This window comes from Molothrus aeneus, chromosome Z, assembly GCF_037042795.1.
Source record: "Molothrus aeneus isolate 106 chromosome Z, BPBGC_Maene_1.0, whole genome shotgun sequence".
NCBI classification, from domain to species: Eukaryota; Metazoa; Chordata; class Aves; order Passeriformes; family Icteridae; genus Molothrus; species Molothrus aeneus.
Window position 1 is genome coordinate 1,564,895 of NC_089680.1, and position 20,700 is coordinate 1,585,594.

A 20,700-nucleotide genomic window follows, 5' to 3' on the forward strand; every position below is an offset into this window, starting at 1 on the left:
CCTGCACAGTTTGCTCTGGTGTTAGGTGAGCTGACAGGAGTCACGGAACCAACAGAATTAAAGCTTTCATGGCGTGGGAAAATAAAAAAAAAAACCCAAACAAAAAAACCCAAACCAAAACAGCAAAACCACCAGAAAAGCTGGGCCAGGGCAGCTCAAATTTTCACCTGTCCCAGTAGCCTGTTCCCAGGAACAGAGGAAATCAGATACTTTGTGAAAGCACACCAGCAATTAGAGATATGTTCCCAGAATATTGTTTTAGCTACTAATGATTTACTGCTTATGGGTTTTCTGACCTAGACATGATGTCTTGCTTTTAGTAACCCTCGATGGATTTTTTTTTCTTCCATGAACACAATGAGTGATTTTTTAATACCTAGGCACACTTTTAGCAGATTACAGCATCCTGTGGCAATAAACTCCACTGCTTAAATACAGCTTGTGAGGAAATAAGAGAAAACCAGCTTCTGATGATTGGAGCTGCCAAATTTAGCCTCATTTTATGCTCTGGCCTTCTTGTACTGGATGAGACAAATTGTTGATTACTAGCCATCCCTGTCCAGTTTCCTTATGTCTGACATGATTTCATGGCATCTATCAAGCCTTTTTGGCTGTCATTTTTCCAGATTAAGTTGTAGTCATCCCTCCAACATGAGCAGCCCCATAACTCTGTAGTCCCCATGTACCTTTACCCAATCAGGTCCTGCGTCCTTTATGAGATGCAGAACCAGCTGCACTTGGGAATACTCAGGGTACAGGATACTCTATGGATTATTGCACAGAGTGACACTGTGCTGCTTTTTGTGATGAATGAACCCAGCTGCAGGGTGGTGGTAAAATCTCTTACCACTATAGATCAAAAGTTTTGCCCAGACATAAAGTAACCCCGCTGCTCAATAAGAAATTACCTCCCTAATGGCTTCTGAGTGCCGGAGCTCCTGGATGTGGTCAGGCGTGCAGAGCAGCCCTGGTTGTCCCCCACCATTTGAGAATCAGGCCCTGGAGCAGACACAAAGCACCTAAAGCAGATTTATTTGTTTTCTGCTCCCAGCTCAGGCCGTTGTGTTCCCCAGGGACTTTCCAGAGCCCAGCTGTGTGTGCTGGTGCAGTTGTGGAGCTGTGCATTAAATGCACGGCTCACACGAATTAACAGGCAACAAATGCGCTTCAAACTGAGCACTCAGACTCGAAATGTACAATTTCCACTTGGTTATTTATGCCCACTCAGGAAATGGAAGCACCATTTGCCTGGTTGGTAGCTGATTCACAGACCACAATGGCAAAGACTGTGATGGAACATATATCCCAGAACTAAGCATGAATGAGGTGTTTTGAATTAAAAATAATTCCTCACGCTGATAAAGGTCAAGAACGTGATTCTAGAAAACAAATAAAGGAAAGCCTCCACCTAAACAAATCACTTTGATAAATATCCACGAAAGCTCCTAATCACCAGTTGCTTTTTGTTTGCTTTCCTCTTGTGGCAAAGCTTGTACACGTTAAAGTGAAATTAAACACTGTTGTGTTTCACCAACTCAACCTTTCCACCACAAATAAAAGTTTAAAAAAAAAGGATACTGGAAGATTTTCCCAGGAGCTGGTATGGTTGCATCTGCAGCACACATACCCTGTGTCTACACAAATTGGCTTGCACTCAGCTGCCCCTCTGCAGTGGCCTTTGCAGGGCTGTGTTGGAGCCCACTGGGGAGCAAATCCCAGCGTGGCTGAGGGGTCACCCCAGCCTGTCCTGGTGGCGCTTTGGATGTGGCCAGCCTGAGCTGGAAAGTCTGGATGTGGCTGCAGCTCCCCAGGGCCACGTGGGGACTGTCCCAGCCACAGCTGCTGTCACACAGAGCAGCCCTGTTGCTGCCCTTAGCACAAAATGAATGACGTGTTGGTGTGGAAAACAAACACTCAGCTTTTCTAGCGTGTGACGTGCAGCTTGTCAACACCTTGAAGAAACCTGCGTAAGCGACCAAACATCGCCTCCACAGCTGCTATCGCAGGAGAGGCAAAGGGTAACAGCAGTCCCACAGTTTTAGCCTCCTGGACACCAAAATCCCCTGGGCACGGCAAAACCCACGGCATAGGCTGCACACTGAGCTGTGGGCTGAATTTCCAAATGGAACGAGAGTATTGCTTTTGACCCACGCAGCTGTGTGTCCATGAGCTGCCCACAACACCTCCCGGGCGGGCTCTGTGCTCCAGGTGTGGTGGTGCTTCTCCAGGACCTAGGGCTGGCTTTGTTTGCTTCTGAGATGCTTTAGCACAGCTATTTTTGTTGGTGAAGAAGTGCACCAAGCAAAAGCATGAAGATATGTGCTTTCCCTTATTCCAGGAAATGGGAACAGGCCTTCTCTCAGGACCAAAATTTTATGTGCCTTCAAGCCATCTCCCTCAAAGACCCTTTCTGCCTTTTGCTGACCTTGCTGTAAAATGGAAGGTGCACAGTTCTGGAATGGTTTGGGTTGGAAGGGGTCTTAAAGCTCATCCAGTTCCACCCCCTGCCCTGAGCAGATGGGACAAAAATGTCCCTGAGCAAGGACATTTTCCCCTAGTTCATGGTGTTCCAAGCCACGTCCAACCTGGCCTTGTGAGTCATGAACAAATTTTCTGAAGCAGACAGCATATCTGAGCATTTACTGCTTTTGAGATTGATGGATAAATACCTTGGAATAAATACCTTGATGGTTATTAAAAAAAGCATCTCTGTCAGAATAGGTTTCTTCAAGGTTTTCTGCTCCCAGCAGAAAGATCAAGAGGAAAGATCAAGAAGTTTTGTCTGAGCTGGGTATGGCAAGTAGGATAAGGCTCTGCTTATTAATAGCAAAAAAAAAATTTTTCTTTTGTAATACCGACTAAGTAAATCCCTGTGCCTTTTAGAGTTCAGATTTTCTCGGGGTTATTTTTCCTATTCCATAATTTTTATGTCATGTAAAACCTTGAGGCAGCCATGCCAAAGGTTTGGTACAAATTTTGCAATTTATACCAAAAACTTTACAAAAAATTTATACCAAAAATTGTACAAAAATAGCTCCTCCTCAGAAAACCTGTGTTTTTCAGACTGTATCACTGAGGAATTAACAAAAACAAAGTGAAGTGTTTTCTCTGACCCTCTATGATAAAAACTTTCACCCTGCTGGCTTTTAAAGCAGAATCACTCTGCTTAGAAAAGCTCTTGGGAGAGCTCCTGTAGGACATACCTCTGTTTTCCTATCACCTCCTGTAGCTTTTCTTTCCTCCAGATGAGCATGGCAGGGGGCTGGAACAAGATGGGCTTTAAGATCCCTTCCAACCCATATGATTCTGTGATTCTATAATTCTAAATGTATTTTGACACTGTTTTATCCAGCTGCCTTGGATTATTCAGTACAAATTCGAGAGGGCTTTTTTTCATTATAGTGATATTATCCTTGATGCACACCCTCATATGTGAAATTTTTGATCTCCAAAGTGGTAGCCAAGTATTCACTAATAAGTCCCAGAGCAGGTAAAAGACCTAGAGTGGTGCAGAGAAGCTCTGTCCTGGAACACAGCTCACATCCTGGCGACCTGTGGTGTGTGTCTCTGTGGCCTTGTGCACACTTGGCTGCCTGTCCTGGTCTCACTGGGGTTGTTGTTATCTGTTCTGGCAGTTTTCAGTGCTGGAACTGCACCCAAGCCACGTGAGATAAGGTGTTTCTGCTGCCCCCTCCTCCTCCTCCACCACAGCTCCCCACACTCTGATCTCAAGCTTCTCCACAAAACTGAGTCTGGGGTGAGGTGACACCAGGATAAAAAAGAAAAAAAGGAATATTTATTCACATATTAATTTTTTAAAAAATAAAACTATTCATCTTCAGGGATATTGAGGGCATCCGTTGCTTTTTTTTTTCCCCTTATTGTCTTTGAAAGTTCAATAAAAGTGAATTTCCACTCCCAAGAGAAGAACACATCCCAGTTGCTTCCACCACATCTTCACACTGGGCATGCACAAGACACGTGGATCCACCATGCAGATGGTCAGTGGCTTTCAAAAGTGAGGTCTGCTGTGTATTTAGCAGCTTTTTCTTTAGAAACACGGTCTGGATACCAGAGAAATCAGCAGAGATTCCCATTAACCTCAGTGACCTTTGGATCAGACTCAAAAATCACAAATGGGTTCCACAAAGCAATCTCAGCCTTGATTTGATCTTTCCCTTTGTTTGATAAAGAAGGAAAGTACTGGCTCCTGCCTGAATACAAAGTCCTCCCTGCTCAGGAGCTCTTTTGTGGCTTGTTCAGGCTAAAAGCCAAACACAAGTCCAGTAATTCCCCGGAGGAGGGAGAGAAGGTTCATGCAAACCAAGCGTTCTCCTCTATGGATGACACAAAATGAAGAGTGGATGTGTGGCTTCAACAGAAAAAAACATCTGCATACCTCTGCACCCCGCTCTTTGCTGTTCACCTCTCTGTAAAATCCATTTAATGTAGTTAATTCGCTGTTTTCTTGAGCCACAGAGGAAAATTCACAGTTGTGGTCAACTAGACTTCTAGTTGACTGTGAATTCTTTAGAATTCTCCACACTGTGGATGCCTGAAACCCTTCCAAACAATCTCCAGGGGACTCGGAGAGGTGCTTGGGTCCTCTTTGTTACTGTGACGTAAGAGGAGCTGGGCTTGCTGTGCACCTATTTGTCTAGGCACAGCAGGAAAACCAGTCTATCTCTGTTGTTTTGAAATACCTGCCAATACGGATTTCATTAATGTTTTCTTTGTGCCTGCATTAACGAAGAAAGGGTCTCCGCCCTGGAGCACCACTCCTTCTCTGCCCACAGAGCACAGGCAACCGCAGCCTCTCAGGAGATAACTCGGGGCAGCTGCCAGCTCAGCCCCAGCCTGGCTCAGGGAATGGGGCTCCTGCAGAGCACAGCGAGGCCCAGAGCTGTGCAGATGTGGCTCCCTAAATGAGGCATGGGAAGGTCTCGCGGCTTCTGCTGGTCAGAGAGACCCTGAGATGCGTCAGAAAGTCTCTTTTCCCAGCCCGGCGGTGGGAGTCAGAGCTCTTCTCAGTCTCAAGGTTGTTTATTGTTTCTTATCTATAAAATTCTTTCTCCCGACCTGCCGAATTCTGCTCAGCAGGACAGACAGAGGCACGTTGACCACCCTCAGGCCGGTGTTGTCTTTTTATAGTAAAAACTACATGTAAAATATTTACCATGACTTCCCAATACCTATCACCTATGTTAGACAGTGAGCTTCTACCTTAAACCAATCAAAAAGTGCCAACATCACAGCAGAAGATGGAGGCCAAGAAGAAGAAGAAGGAGAAAGACTGGACATGCCCAGATTCCTCCATCTTGCCTCCTGAACCCCCCTTCTAAAAACCCCAAAAACCTATTTTTCGCCCCGTGATGAATTCAGTATCATTCTAGTTAAACTCTCTTGACTTGTCATTCTTCATATAAAGGTTGATAATTGTTTAGAGAGATGTCTTGGCTTACGACAGGAAGGGGTAGGTGCTTTGGGGATAAAGTTGTGTTCTCCCCCTGCCTGCGGTGCAGTGAGGCCAGGCAGCAAGAAACACCAAAATTAAGCACTTTTGAAGCCCTGAACTGGCCATCCCCGTTTGACAGCTCAACAACAGCTCCTTAAGCTCCTACCTGGCTCCTTTCAGCGCAGAGAGCCAGCTCAGACTGCGCAACAGCCAGACAGCAAGGACAGGGCTCAGACTTGTCACAGAGGGTGGGCTTCCCTTGCCTGGCCTCTCCACCCAGCCCTCTGGAGACGACCCAAAGGCACCAAACCCCTCCTGGGACACAGCACGCTCCTGCAGCAGGTCCTGGGCAGCAGCCACAGAGATTGGCTTTGCTGGAGGAGCTCATGCACATCAGAGGGGGTCCCGTGCCCTGTGGGACCCCCTCTGATGTGCATGTCAGGAGCCCTGTCAGGATCCTGGGTGGGGCCTCCTGCTCCACCAGAAAGGCTGTGGAAATAATTGCTTATCCAAAGGATGGTGAGTAAAGCCTCTGTTTGATCCACCTCCACACTTTATTGATTGTCTAAACACGGAAGAGATTACCCTGCCCTATAAAAGCCACGGAGAGAAGGAAGCAATCAACAGAGGCAAATGAAGTGAGCAATTAGTCTGAAACCCTTCGGACCAGCTTTACTTTCAGGCAAGGTTTGAGCAGTGTGATGCTGACACAAGGATCTTCAGCAGTCACAAGGTAATCCACAAATTTGTAGTCTAATTCTGCTTTATATTTTAATTTCCTTGGTGTATTTTCTTGACTTCTTTTTAGGCACTGAGGTTTTCCTTAGGACATGTTACAGATGGGACAAAAAGATTGGTGTCTTGGGGGGTTGGAGGACTCTCTAGTAAGCAAGTTGATTTTCTATTCTCAGTAAAACTCAGCCCAGCTCTCCCTGGGAAGAGGGAGAATTTCTCCAGGGGAAATTTCACACGACATCCTGGAGCAGATTCTGGGCTGACATTTCATTTTCTTCACATGCATTGATGGACAAGAGGCAAAACCTGGAGAGATCACTTAGCTACCACTTCTGGAGACAGTAAAAGAAAAGGCTCTGTGTCCTGGGGCAAATTGGCCAGGATTAGATAAAAATATCAGCTGGATATATCAGAGCGTGTTGTCAGTGTTGCGTTGTTTGTCCATGCCAAAATTCCACCCCTGGCAGTGTCCAAGGCCAGGTTTGATGGGGCTTGGAGTAACCTGGGATAGTGGAAGGTGTCCTTGACCATGGCAGGGGGTGGCACTGGATGGGTTTTAATGTCCCTTCCAACCCAAACCATTCTGGGATTCTGTGATTCTATAAAGATTAGAAGCCATGGAGGAAAATGAAGTCAAACTCAAGAGAGTGGGAGCTCATTGCCTTAACAGAAACATTCAGGGTTTTTGAGTTGGATTAACTTCTGCCTTTTGGATCTATCCCCTTGCCTTAATCTCCAGTTAAAGATAATTCACATTAGAGATAGTGAAATACTCAGGTGTAATAAAGGAATCCGAACTAAGTATGCTGGTTTTGAACATTAATCTGGGATCTGATTGTCTCTTTACCTAATTTTTCAGGATGGCCCATGCTGGTGGCGAAGATTTGTACAACTCTGTGATTGTCCAGGAAGAAGGTGTTTTACTCTCTTGTTTGTTTCCATCAGCATTTAAAATCAGTTTTGCAGTGTGGTGACACTGCTGAGTGCGTTACCAAGTCTGTCAGGTTATGGATACAGGGTGTTGAGTGGGCTCAAAAGGAGTGGAAGAATCAGACACATATGTTAGACATGATTCTGTTGGGGTTTAGGGTGGGAAGAATGGGGGAATTGAAGGGAGGCATTGCAGCAGAAAAGAGTGGGAGCCTTGGAGGCAGGGATGCAAGCCACTGTTCATTTCTTTAAGTTTGGAATTATATAGAAGAGTAAAAAAAGGATGGAAACAGATTGAAAAGCATGGAAGTTGATGGAAAGTGCTGGCTAGACAGGCAGTAAGGTTCAGGATCCTGATCTACTATAAATAGGTGGATAATATGTGAAATGACTTTGTGATCTAACAGTGCTGGGCAGACTTTTCCACCCCAAAATCCACAGGGCTGCATTTCAGTCTCAGTCCTGAAAAGCAGCTTTGCTTTGCTCTTTGATAGATTAAGACACACAAGTTATTTAACTGAGCTGTGAGATTTTTGAAGAAAAATTTGTTCCAGAAACACCCTTCTAACACAGAGCTGGTCACCCCCTTCCACTCATGGTCTGAGCAGGGGGACTGTCAGTGTTTTCAGCCTGTGGCAACCTGTAATTTCACAGAAGGCTGCGTTCCCTGAAGCTGCTTGTTGGCAAAACTCACCTGTGGTTTCTCTTCAAGGCTCACCACCCTCCACCTATGCCATTGTCATGGTGTCTCTCAGTGGAAGCCTCTTGCTGCTGGTTGCCATCAGCATGGCAGTAAATGTTCTCCGGAGGTGAGTGTCAGGGGAGAAGAGGGAGACCAGGGTTGCCATGGGAATGTGTGCAGGGATGTATTCCTGCTCCAGCCAAGAGTCATCAGCCTGTGGGAGCAGCCTGCCAAGCCCTAGTGGGGCTTCTTGGGGTCTTCCCAGGCTCCTTCCTCAGCCTAGAGCTGGATGGGAGAGCAGTGGCTGGAGAATCACCAGGGGGGGTGCTTGGGTAATAGCAATTTAGGGCAATGACATTGGGTTTGTTTCATATCTGGTCCAAATTCTCCACACCTCCAGATATATATATATACATATATATATATATATATATATATATATATATATATGTGTGTGTGTGTGTGTGTGTGTGTGTATGTGTGTGTATATATATATTTATATGTGTGTGTATGTGTTTGTATGTGTATATATATATATATCTGTATCTATATCTATACCTTTATCTATATCCATACCTATATCTGTATCTGCATACCTCTATGTATAGATATATAGATATATAGATATATAGGTGTAATTTTATAGATATGCATTTAAATTTTACAGAGGAAAATCAAGGCACCCGAGCCCCTGATTCCTCAATAATGCCAATGTTTCCATTGTTTTCAATCACCTGAAGTCACAAAAAGAGGCACTTTCCTTGTGGCATCTATTTCTATGAAGAGAGGGTAAATTATATGTTTTGAGGAGTCTCTTCAAGCAAAAAAAAATTGTTCAGTTTTAGTTTGAATGCATCTAGCCAAACGAAGCAGGGTGACGAGGTCATAGGATGTGGTTTTATAAAGGGCAGAAGATTAAGGAAAAAAGGAATATGTCACCTCCATAATTAATTAAATCAGCTTTATCCTAGCTATCAGTTCTGTGCTGCCATAAATTACGTTCTGTTGTTAACTGACTTGGCTTCAAGATACCAACAGCTCCTCATGCTGATCAGACACCCAGTTATTTGTATTTTCTCCATGTCTGTTGTGCCAGGCGTTGCACATCAAATTATTCCTCCAAAGACCTCAGAACACCTGTGGTGGTAGAAAAAGTTACAGTGGGAAACTGCAGCTCTGACAGGATTTCAACAGTGGATTTGACTGGCCCGATGTGCATAAATTACATTTCTTACAAGCAAAATGCGTGCCCAGCCACTGTCTGCCATCTCTGAAGAGACAATTTCCATTTCTGATGCTTCTCCTTTGACAACACCCCCCAAAGTCAGCACCAGAGCAATGACAGCCCACAGCTTCTTCCATTTGCAGCTTCCTTCTGGAGAGAAAAGGGGATAAAGGACTCAGGGGATGTGTGCTAGCTGAGAGGATGGACTGACATTGTGCACTTTATTTTCTCCACCAAAGTGCTGGACTGTGAACTCATACCACAAAAGTATTAGAAAATGCAGGAAAATTGAGTTTTTTAATGGCAGTGGAGAAAAAGCACAGACATATGTACCTTTTCTCTGCGACATTGTTGGGTTAAAAATTTACTGCAGAGATTTTACGTCTTTTCATATTATCTCTTTTCTGCGGGGTGAGTCATGGGGAAAAAATACAGGAGGGCGACTTCTGGTTATTTTTACAAAGATTTCCTAATCCCTCTGACTCACTCAGAATCCCAGGAATTGTGCTGAGACCTAACCTTCTGCACATGGCTCCCTATTATCTGCATGACTCCAGCTTGCTAATGCTGACATTATTGGACAGGATGCAGCCTCCAGAGCCCCAGGCCTGTGATTTAGTTTTCACCCACCCACTTTTACCTGGAGAAAGCCTGGAGAAAGAGACCATCTATTCATCTCTAAGCTGAGTGCTGTGGCTTTCAGGGCACTGATGACGTCTGTTGTGACACCAGCTCGCCTGGCTGCCCTCCTCGTTCGGGTGGTGGCTCCAGGGATCAGGCTGGGCTGGGATCTGGCTCCAAGAGGGATCACTGTGATCCCTGGATCTGGTCAGCCTGTTCCAGCTTCATGCCCTCTGCTAACTGCCTTTGGGAGCCCCTAGGCTGCAGCCTGTGAGCTTCCTCCTTCTCCAGGCTTGGATGGGGCCACCGTCCCCTGGGGAAGCTGCTGGTGGATGGCCTGGCCCCACTGGGACACACCAGGGCACCAAAATCCTCGTGTCACCTCCTCTACACGACACCTATCAAAACAGAGACTTGGGGCAGGCACAGGCAGGTGAGGCTGCCTCACCAAATCCACATTTCACATTTCACAGCCCATTTCAACCCCACACATTTCACAGAAGGAAAATCTGTGCCACAAAGGGGATTGGACTTCAGTCACCACTGCAGCTCCTCGTGCTTGTCCCCCAAAGGGCCCTTTGAGTGACTTTTCTGTTAGCTGAGGTGGAAGCCATCCCGATTCCAAAGCACGTGTCAGCCATCCCTGGTCCTTTGCTGTTGGCTGTAGTCCCACTCAGAATGTTTCTACTGGCACCATTTTCCCTGGTCCAACAGAAAAGCAAATCCATGCAAGTCCCTGGTGGCAGACACCAACTCTGTGCCTGTAGGAGTTTGTGTCCCCTGGGTCTCCCTCCCTCTTTCCATGTAGTGAGCTGCTCCTGCCTGTCCTCTGCTGTAGCAGCAGCCTCAGACACCCTTGTCTTCACTCTCTTTAATCCCCCTGCCTTTTCTTCATGCTGCTCACTGCACAGAGACTAAATCCCCCACCTTTCAAAATTCATGGAGCTGTTTCCCCATCCTCTAAATCCCTCCATAAGACTCTCTGCTGCCTCCATGCCTGAAAATCCTGCCCGTCTGTCAGCAGTGAGGCAGGGCTAAGTAGAGACTTGTAATTCCCTGAAAAAATCCATTTATTTCCTTGCTGCCCCACTCCCCACGTTGGCCTGCTTTAGATATTCACTGTCTTCCATCTCAGACATGGATTGGAAAATCCCTATGCCTGCCTCTGAAAAATATCTGCATGGCACTGAGCATGACAGGATTTGGGTCTGGACTGGTGTATTCCAGTGCAAAAGCAACACAAAGTGTGCCAATAATAATAGAACAATGTCATGTCACAGAGATGGTCCTTAAGCTCCCTTCCAGCTCGAACCATTCCCTGATTCTATGACCATTCTGTACTCTTGGTGGTAGCAAGATAAGGAACAGCATGTATGTGTGTGTGTGTGTGTCTGTCTGTTTCTGTGTCTGTGAGAGAGAGAGAACCAGGCAACAAATGACACTTAAAGGCTGTTATGGTTACCGAGTCAGGTAACTTAGGGAAACAGCATCGATAAATTTAGGTGCAAATCCAGAATTGTGTACGGTTTTCCATTTTGTTCCTCAATCTCCAGGCAGTCCTTTTGTGCATGAAGCCCTATTAATGTCGTCTCAAATCTCAGGAAGGCTGTCAGGCTGTGTTTTTGGAGGGATGGCTGTTCTCAAATAAGCAAGGGCAGAGGTGACCCATGAGTCATGGATAAGGCAAGGATATTTTCTGTACACAGCTGCTGACAGGTGAGGACCAGACACACATTCTCCCACAAGTACAAAATCTTACTGCATTCCCAGCTTGGGTAGTTTAAAAAAAAAAACCCATCTGGGCATTAAACCAGTCACTCAATTTGTGCTTACCAGGAACGTGTGACATCAGTCGGATGCACCATTAACTTTACAGCTCTTCGACAGTGCTATAGGTGTGATGAGTGAGGGATGACAAAGGCTTTAGTCTGACTGTGAAATTTAGCTATTTGATTTATTTATAGCACCTGGCTCAGACAAAGAACCTAATTTTTTTCACCTACGCAAAGTATTTCAGTTAATGAAGTTACTTATGGTAGGAGTCGGTAAAAAGCTGCCACCAACAAAATGCATTTCTTCACTTCTTGGGATCGTTGGGCCCAATTTCCAGATTTTTCTGGGCCCCCAAAATTTTCTCACTGATGCATATGTATCTGGGTATGCACAGTGCTCAGAGAAGGAAATGGTTAAAGCTAGCTCAGAAAATAAAATCATAAGATGGTGCTGGCAAGTGAGGTGAAGGGTATATGACCTGAAGTCATAACAGGTTTTCTTTTGTCCTGGTATTTTCTCATCAGGATTAAACTCAGTTAACCCCAAAATATCCCACGCAACAAGCTGGGTTCTCATTAAGTGTAGGGGACAGTGAGACCTGGACAGATGTGCTCTGCCTGAAAATATTGAACAAGAAACTGAGCATGAAAAACAGCAGTGCCTTCACAATACTTCACCAGCCCAAAGTTTAATCCTTTGACATCTCTAAGGTGGTTTAAAACTCTCCTTTATGGTGATTGAATGCACCCTGCAGATGACACCAGGGGAATTTACTGTACTGAAACATGACACCTTAATGAAACAAAAAAAAAAAAACCCTTTCCTTCTAATGCAAACAACTTTATCTGGTTTTCCCTTCAACCACGTAACATGATTCAGAGATAAGACTCCTGTGGTTGCTAAGTTGCCATGATGGATTTCATTAAGGGGAAAATCATGTCAAGTTTATGTCAGCTTGATGGCTGCTGCTCTTTCAAAATACATCTTAATTATGGGTAAAAATACTAAGCCATAACTTGTGTACTTATTGCAAAAACCTTGGGTTTTTTTTTTTCAGTGCCATAACTCTAAGCATTAGCTCTTCACTGAGGTTAGCATTTATTTATTTATAGCTTGTATACCGTAAGGAGGTAGCCCAGGAAATGCTACTTGATCATGATGATTATTAGATATCTATGTTAGTGAGCCCCATATTCATCTGTATTTAATTATAGAACCACTGCCAGAATGCCCTAAGTTATGTCTGAGGACAAAAGACAGCTCTGTTTGTGAGACCATCACATGTCATCACTCAGAACTTCTGAAAAACTTGTAGTGACCTTTGGGATTATATTTTTCGTGCCAATATTGACTTTCTCTGCCTGTATGGAGTTTGGGAAATTCAAGAAAAGCTTTTTTTGATTTGTTTTGTTATTTACAGATGGAAAAAGATTATTTGAATTATAAGCCCCCGCAAATTTGGGGTGGGGGAAGAGGGAGTGGGAACCAGGCAATTAGAAATGGCTCCATTTCAAAATGATAAAATGGTGAGTTTTAGGAGTTTTGCAGTCATAGCAAATCTAAAAACCTAGATGAGAAATAGAGAAGCTGTGCTGGAGCTCCTGAGCCTGCAAGTGTGTGCTCACATGTGCCACTACACTCAAGGGTTCCCACTAACTGCTGGCTTATGAAGTTAATCATACACATGAGAGTTTTCAGAACCAAAGCCAGCATCTGGGAAAAACAATGAGTTTTCACGTAAGTAAACACTTCAGTACAGGCTTTAAAAATATCGAGCTCACTGGAACTGCAATAGATGTTTTAGTCACTACCCTGAATTGAAACTGTATTCCTTTTTGAGGCTGAAATGACAAATGCTTTTGACCAGATGACAGAACTCTGATGAACATCCTTGATTCTCTATCTCCCTTGTACAATAGCAGTAATTTTGGGAATAAATTGTAAAGAAAATATGCTGTGGTTCTGGTGGCAGGGTGTTTTATCTTTATTCCAGTATTAAAACGTAATGTTATTTAATAGTAGTGACTATTAAGATGCACAATATTGTGACACTGACTGTACCAAAGAGGGTGTTTTGGGAAGGAAAGATGAACACAAGAAGAAGCTGAGGTGTGGGTTTCTTCACAGCTGATTCACATGCTGTCTGAGCATCTATTGATTACATACTCATGACAATTGATTATTTGAAGTATCAGATCATCACTTGCTGGTGAGGGGATCTTCACACAGAGCATGGGGACACAATATTGACAAGGGGTGAATGATTTGCCCAGATTGTGTCAGAAGTCTGTGGCAGGGCAGGGAATCGAGATGGGGTCTCTGCAGTCCACCACACGGAGCACAAAGCTGTCGCCTCTATTGCAGCAGACGGGTCCAATAACCACCACCACAAAGTGATCATACAAATCACTGTGCCCTGATTGAGTCATAGAAGTACCAACCATCCGAGTTAAGGGGCTTGTGTACTGTGAGATTATGGGGAAATAAAATCAGGGGGGTTATGCAAATCACCCCCTTCAGCCAATGGGACTGAAAGAGGCAAAGGGGAAAAAATGTCTATTTGTGCATCAATAACTACACTGTTATTGTATAACTGTGGGATAACTGTGTAACTACAGTACAGGGATAAGTGTGTTACTACAGCAGTTATAACAGAGATACAGTATCTCTGAGCTCCAGTTGTGGCTATTTTGTAATTTGACTGGAGAAGCAGTGATCAATCCGCTATAAAAGGTAATTGTTTCTTTTGGAGTGTGCTTTGGATTATGTGCTGGATAAATGGCATCTGGGATCTGGGCTGACCTCCTGCAAGAAACCCCAGTAAGGACAGAAGGAAAACCTATGTGCTGAGAAAACACATGGAAAAACCCCGCTGTCCGCAAGGATAAATATAAGTATAAACTCATGTATTTTTGCACGTGCAGTGTTTATGTATTTTTATTAATTTCTGTTTGTGTTGGGTTGCTGATGAAGGATGGCCACGGGGGCTGCCCCACGCCGGGCAGTGTCTCGCTGCTGCTGGCACACACCATGTTACCACGTCACCAACGGAGCAGGAGGAGGATGAGGATGAGCCTTACTCCTGCTCCGAATCCAAAGGCCACTTGCTGCACAGCGAGCGGAGCTTCCCATGTCACAGCCTGCGCTGTGAGGTCCATGGGGCTCCGAGAGATCCACGGATCTGGGAAACCCACGGGGCTCCGAAGGAACCACGGACCTGAGAAAACCACGGGGCTCCAAGGGATCCATGGACCTGAGGGATCCACAGATCCGATGGACCCAAGGGGTTCCTAGGAACCCATGCAGATGCAAGGGATCCATGGCCCCGAGGGATCCACACGGCTCCACGGGCTCCATGGACACGAGGGACCCATGGGCCCAATGAACCCAAGAGGCTCTGACAGATCAATGGACCCAAGGGATCCAGAGGTCTCTGAACGACCAATGGACCCAAGGGATCCACAGGGTTCCAAGGGATCCATTGACTGAAGGTATTCACGGATCCAACGGACCCAAGGGGTTCTGATGGAACCACAGGGCTCCGAGGCATCCATGAACCCGAGGGATCCATGGTCCCGACAGAACCAAGGAGCTCCGAATGACCTGCAGGGTTCTGAGGGGTCCACGAACTCGAGGGCTCCACAGGGCTCCAAAGGATCCATGGGCGTGAGGGATCCACGGATCCAATGGACCCGAGGGGCTCCACGAGACCCACGGGGTTCCGAGAGATCCACGGATTCGAGGGATCCACAGGCATCCAAGTGATCCATTGACCAGATGGATCCATAGATTCAACGGACTCAAGAGGCTCCAAGAAATCCCAGGGGCGCCGAGGAATCCACGGGGCTCTGCGAGGTCCGCAGGGTTCGGCCGGACCCGAGGGGCTCTGAGGGGTTCGGGGTCCCGAGGGATCCGCGGGCAAGCCCGGACTGGACCGCGACTGCCGGCAGCAGGAGGCCACGCCCCCTCTAGACCACGCCCCACGGGGCAGGCACGGCTCTGCCGGGAGGCCACGCCTCCAATAAACCACGCCACGCCCTATTGGGCCGGGATCATCAAGCTGCGCTCCATACCTGTCCCGCCCCACAAAGCCACGCCCCCTCCCTGCGCGCCCAACGCGCGGCAGCCGCGGAGAGGCCACGCCCAATCAAAACCCCGCCCCAAACCCTGAGTTGAGGCCCCGCCCATAAGACCCCGCCCCCTCCCGGCCGTGAAGCGAGACCCCGCCCCCAGCCCCGCCACGTCTCTCTCGGGCGCCGCTCCCGCTCCCGCTGCCGGTGCTGCTCCCGGGGCCGCCCCCCCTCCGCCCCGCCGGGCCATGGCGTTCACGCTCTACTCGCTGCTGCAGGCCTCGCTCCTCATCGTCAATGCCGTGGCCGTACTGCACGAGGAGCGCTTCCTCCGCCACGGTGAGCTGGGAGGGCCGCCCGGCCTGTTGGGGTGGACGCGGTGGCCGCGGCCCCGCCGCCGCTCCCTGCCGGTGGGAGCAGCAGCGCACGGGGGAGGGCTTTGGGAATCGGGGTGGGTTTGGGCTTTGGCGATGAATTCCCAGCCGTTTTCGTCGTACCTTTGTCTGTCTCTTTTTTTTTTCCCCCTGTAATTGTCCTTTTTTTCCTGTTCATTTTTAACTGTTTCACGGCCTTCGTGCCGCGCCTCGGAGTGTTTGGTGTCGTACAAAGGTTTCCTTTTTCTTGCCGTGCCTGGTTCTTGATGAGATGGCGACTCTCGGTCTGTGGGATTCCCGGGGCTGGGCATCCTTGCCCTTCAAAAGAAGCCAAAGCCCTGCAAAACAGAGAAAATCCACCGACAAAGATCTGCAAAGCCGTGGGGAAAAAAAAAAAAAGAAAGGCCAACGATCCAAGGTTTCCCAGTTCACTCGTGTGGAGAATCCTGACTTCTCCATGTCAGGCTGAGCCAGGGTTGTTGGCAGGAGTGCAGAAGGGCATCCCTTTCCCCTGCTGGATTTGTTTCAAGGGATCTGCTCAGTTTGGTTTTGGGCTTTTCTTTGGCTCTCCTGACGAGCAGCTGGAATTAAAAAAGGGAGATGTGGGTACTAGTGGGATGGGTGAAGCCACCTGTCAGCCTCGTGAGACTTGGGAGTATAGTTCCAGGCTCATCCCAGTGGGAAGCAGCAGCTAGCAAGGCTGGTGAGGGAGAGGACTCGCCCACCACCCTCAGTTTGGTGCCAGGGAGATGAGAAAGAGAGAACAGAAATCACTCAAAAGTGGTCTTTGGAGAAAGAAATGCACAGCTTGGGCAGTGGAGCTTGGTGTATTGAGAGCTGCTCCTTGCTCTGCTCCTTCCCAAAATGGTAAGGGCTGCAACCAGCAGGTCTTAGAAATCCCTGGACACATCCCTGGTCTCATCATGCTGTGTCTGGGCATCGTAAAACTTCAGGACTTCTGCTACACTCAGAAAAATTCCCATTTTTTTTTTTTTCCTCTAAAGTTCTAGCTTTTTTTTTACAGCAGTTGGAAAAATCATCACCCCAATTTTGGAATTTGTGCTGGCCATTTTTCTCTCCTGTGGCCCCTTTTTCAGTGCTGAAGCATCACCACTTCACACGCAGCAATTATTTGTATTTTGTTTTCAGTACTATGAACAGGGTGCAGTTGGTTTAGGGTTTATTTTGACAGCTGTTTTATTTTTTAAGCCCAGATGAACTCACCTGTTAGTCTGGGCACGCAGGGAACAGTGGTGTGTTAAAAAAGGTGAGGGTTTTCTTTACAGAAACGTGGGTTTGAGGTTTAACAGCTTTCAGCCTACTGTATTAAAATATGCTCGTGAGATGAGGCTAATTGGGCTATCTGTGTTAGTATAAACTACTTTCAGGATAGATTGCTCGCTAAAATTGCAGCATTTGTTGTGTGGTTTTGGGGTTTTTTTCCTAAAGTGTGTGTCTGTTTTTATGTGACCCAGTTGGCTGGGGAAGCGATCAAGGGATCGGAGGATTTGGAGAGGAACCAGGAATTAAAGCACAGCTGACAAACCTCATTCGATCGATACGAACAGTTATGAGAGGTAAGGGCACAATATTTACTATTATCATTATGATTATGATGATTATTATTACAATCTGTAATGTCTTGTTTTCTGCACCAATCTATACTTCATCCGAGCCTGGACTCTGTGAGAGGGTGCAGGCCTCGCCTAAAGTGCCCTAATTCTGGTAAAAATGCAAAAACACTCCCTGGCTCTGGCTTGTGTTTCTCCTGCTTTTGCCTTCCCTTGGGGTTTGGCAGCTGGGAGGAAGTTTGGTGATCAACTGAAGTGTGCAATTAGTGTCAATCACTTTGTCTAAATCCAACTTTATGGGAAATATCTGTGAGGGAAATGTAATTCCAGAGTTTCTGAAAGGTAAGCCAGGCTTATATGCCTCAGAAGATGGGGAGAAAAATATACTTAATTTTTAAGTTACTGATAGTTCTTCATTATGAAGGACACTAAAAATTCATTTTGTAGATGCTGGTAGAGAGGGAGTAACAAATTTTAACCTGTCTTGCCCACCACTGAGTAAAACCCAAAACATTTATTCTAAAGCACAGTAAAGCCAAGGATATAAGCTGAATTTTAGATCATTTACTTTCATTTGGAGACAGTTATTTGTGTTGAAGTTAAAACAGAACTAAAGGCTCTGGGTTAAAGTTAAAACACGCTGTGGAAAAAATACTTCTGCTGTTGCTTTCTACTAATGTCTTTGAGCCTGACTCCTTCCACTGGTTCCTACTTTACATAGGAAAATGAATTGTATTTCTAAAATCTTGACTGGTTCTGCCCCTTCTCAACGTTTTATGAAGCTCTGTCATTTTGTGATGTGGAAAGCAAAATTTTCACTATTAATTTCCCTTTTTCCCCAACTCTGCAGTGCCATTAATAGCCCTGAACTCCATCACAATTGTTCTCCTCCTGCTGTTTGGCTGAAGACACCCGGTGGAAACCCTTTGGATATCCAAAGAAGCCAGTTGCTGACCACCACTGCTCCGAGTTCCCTGGGATCCAGCACGGTTTAGCTGTCAATCTGACATTCAACTTAAAATAATAAAAGACACTGTTTCTATTTATCCCATTTCCTAATGTTCCCTTGCAGTTTCATTAAGCAGGATCATGGGATCAATGCAACAACGCTGCAAACACATTGGACTGTGACCAGTTCTGTTGCTGCCTGTTCATAGTGTTGATTAATTATTAGAGTAAATGTCATAGGATGTTGCAGTGACTGGCAATGGGATGCAGCTTTTAAATGCTTTGTTACTCAGGGATGAATTTCCTTCAGTACGCTCTCCAATTTGTTTTTAAATTGAGGAAAACAACAATGTGTTTGTTTCCATTTCAATTACTACCACGGAACTGTTTAAGAGAATATGAATTAGGCTCTGAAAGCATGTCATAAAGAATACTTGTTATAAAGGTTTGAAGTCCAGCTGTGATATGGAGGGAGATAAAATCAGCTGGGTAAAGAGTCCTGATTCAGGTTAACATTGGAAGCTGGATTTTTCTGCTTTGATTGGGGATTTTTGTCTTCAAATCAGTATTTCATACTGATGGTAAAGTCAGTAGAAAATGGGTGCAATTGCAGTGCATAATTAAAAGAAAAAAATTTAAAATTAAGAAAAAAAGCTGTTCTTAAAGCTGAGTAACTCTGTGTTAACTTTGGGGATATTAGTGATTAGTATTTGTTACTTTTCTGTCAAGAATTGTTATTATACTTTTTAAAATATGTATTAAACTCTGCGTGGTGATCACTGTGGTCAAAGTGGGGACCTGTTTGTATTCTGAGCTTCCTGGGAAACGTGGGAGGGGAATACCATGGGAGGTGAATACCCTGCGCTTTGCAAATGCATTTCTTTGGGAAAACCCCGAATTTGCAGCCTCTTCTGTTAATGCTCCTTCCCCTGCCCTCCATCATCATCATCATTTGTTAAATTAACAGCTTTGAAAGTGCAACTGTGTGTGTGACTTTGCAGTTCTGTGGGAGAGGATGCTCCTAATTGCTTTCCTACCAATCTTGTCTCAATTAAGACTGCTGAGTTAGGTCTGAAAAGGTGATTCTCATGTATCTGTATAGAGAAGTTAGAATTCTTTGTCTGTTCTTCTGCTAAAGTGTTTGACTTTAATTTTAAAGAGGGAAGGCCAAGGGAAACCTGGCAGTTTCATTATTTTAAAGCAGCTTAGCCAATCATCTTTTCTTCCAATGTCTTGATGACTAAAGCATATGCTCTTGTATATGAAGAAGAATATGTAAAACATGTAAATGCATTTAAATGTGATCTTCAATCACAGGTTTTTGCAGAGTAAAGTACATCCAGGAGGAGAGGTTCATGTTGTTTCCTTTTCTCTTGTGATTTTTGTAAATAAATCCTGAATTTCCAAGTTAAGCACTCTCTTTCCCAACTCTCTCTCTCTCTCTCTCTCTACAGTGGGGATATCTCAAAACTCTGCTCCATCCTGTTGCAGATACCAGAGTTACTGCTCTTTTATGAAATGTGTAACTTTTTCCTCATGCATGTGGCAATATCACCTCTGCTGTGGAGCTGTATTTTGGTTTATGTAGCAAACCCAATGAGACGTGGCAATGCTGTCCTGAGGCAGAACAAGATCTTCAGGATCCCTGGATTTTACAACCTGTGGATCTGTTAGAAGTTAATATCTCTATGATGATCTTTGTGTCAGTCAGAGGTGACGAGGGTACAGCCTCGAGGCTCAGCTGTTCTCACAGGTCTGTCTTTGGTGGAAACGGGGCAATGTGTGTGTGGAACCTTCTGTATTCCTATGAAATTTTTTTGGAAAGAAAAGCGGCAGTGGATGTTTCCGTGGCTGTGGCGCTGGGAGTGAGTGCTGAATGATTTGAGGCACAGCGAGGCTGTAACCCCATTTCTGCATCCAAACTTAATTTGTCCTAACTGAAATAAAGGCCAGCACTAAAGACTGCAAGCAGCAGCTTTAAAATAACACAGGTGAAAAGTGATGTTCTCCTTGCTCTGCTTCCAGAGGGGCTGCAGGAACACGGGCAGGGAGAAGGAGCAGCAGGAATCTTGCACTGGAGGCAAAACTGGGAAAAGCTTCACCTGGCATTGGTGAAAAATTGGGATTCAAAGTGGGGCAGCATCCAAGGATCAGGTGTGCAGGGAACGAGCAGGGAGTGCAGGGACAGCCAGGGCATAACCACACTGCTGCCGTCCCCTCACGTGGCTTCCAGCAGCTCTGGAACAGCGCTGTGGCTGAAACTGCAAAAAACAAGGAACATGCAAAATAAAGTTATTGCATGTCTATGCACCTTAG

At 45.7% G+C, this 20,700-nt stretch overlaps 1 protein-coding gene across 1 annotated transcript; it reads left to right on the top strand.

Annotated features, from left to right (window-relative positions):
• The first annotated feature begins 15,642 nt into the window (after nt 1–15,642).
• IER3IP1 (immediate early response 3 interacting protein 1) lies at nt 15,643–19,796 on the top strand. The gene is made up of 3 exons (XM_066569720.1): nt 15,643–15,830; nt 17,341–17,442; nt 18,287–19,796. Exons 1-3 carry the CDS (start codon nt 15,740–15,742, stop codon nt 18,340–18,342), a joined length of 249 nt encoding a protein of 82 aa, XP_066425817.1. The 5' UTR covers nt 15,643–15,739; the 3' UTR covers nt 18,343–19,796.
• Nucleotides 19,797–20,700: the final 904 nt, after the last annotated feature.

What these genes read in the sequence shown, in the direction of transcription:
- IER3IP1 (XM_066569720.1), top strand. Translation starts at nt 15,740, where the DNA reads ATGGCGTTCACGCTCTACTCGCTGCTGCAGGCCTCGCTCCTCATCGTC. An exon ending in GGAGCGCTTCCTCCGCCACG is followed by an intron (nt 15,831 to 17,340) that starts GTGAGCTGGGAG and finishes TATGTGACCCAG; the next exon opens with TTGGCTGGGGAAGCGATCAA. An exon ending in GATACGAACAGTTATGAGAG is followed by an intron (nt 17,443 to 18,286) that starts GTAAGGGCACAA and finishes CCAACTCTGCAG; the next exon opens with TGCCATTAATAGCCCTGAAC.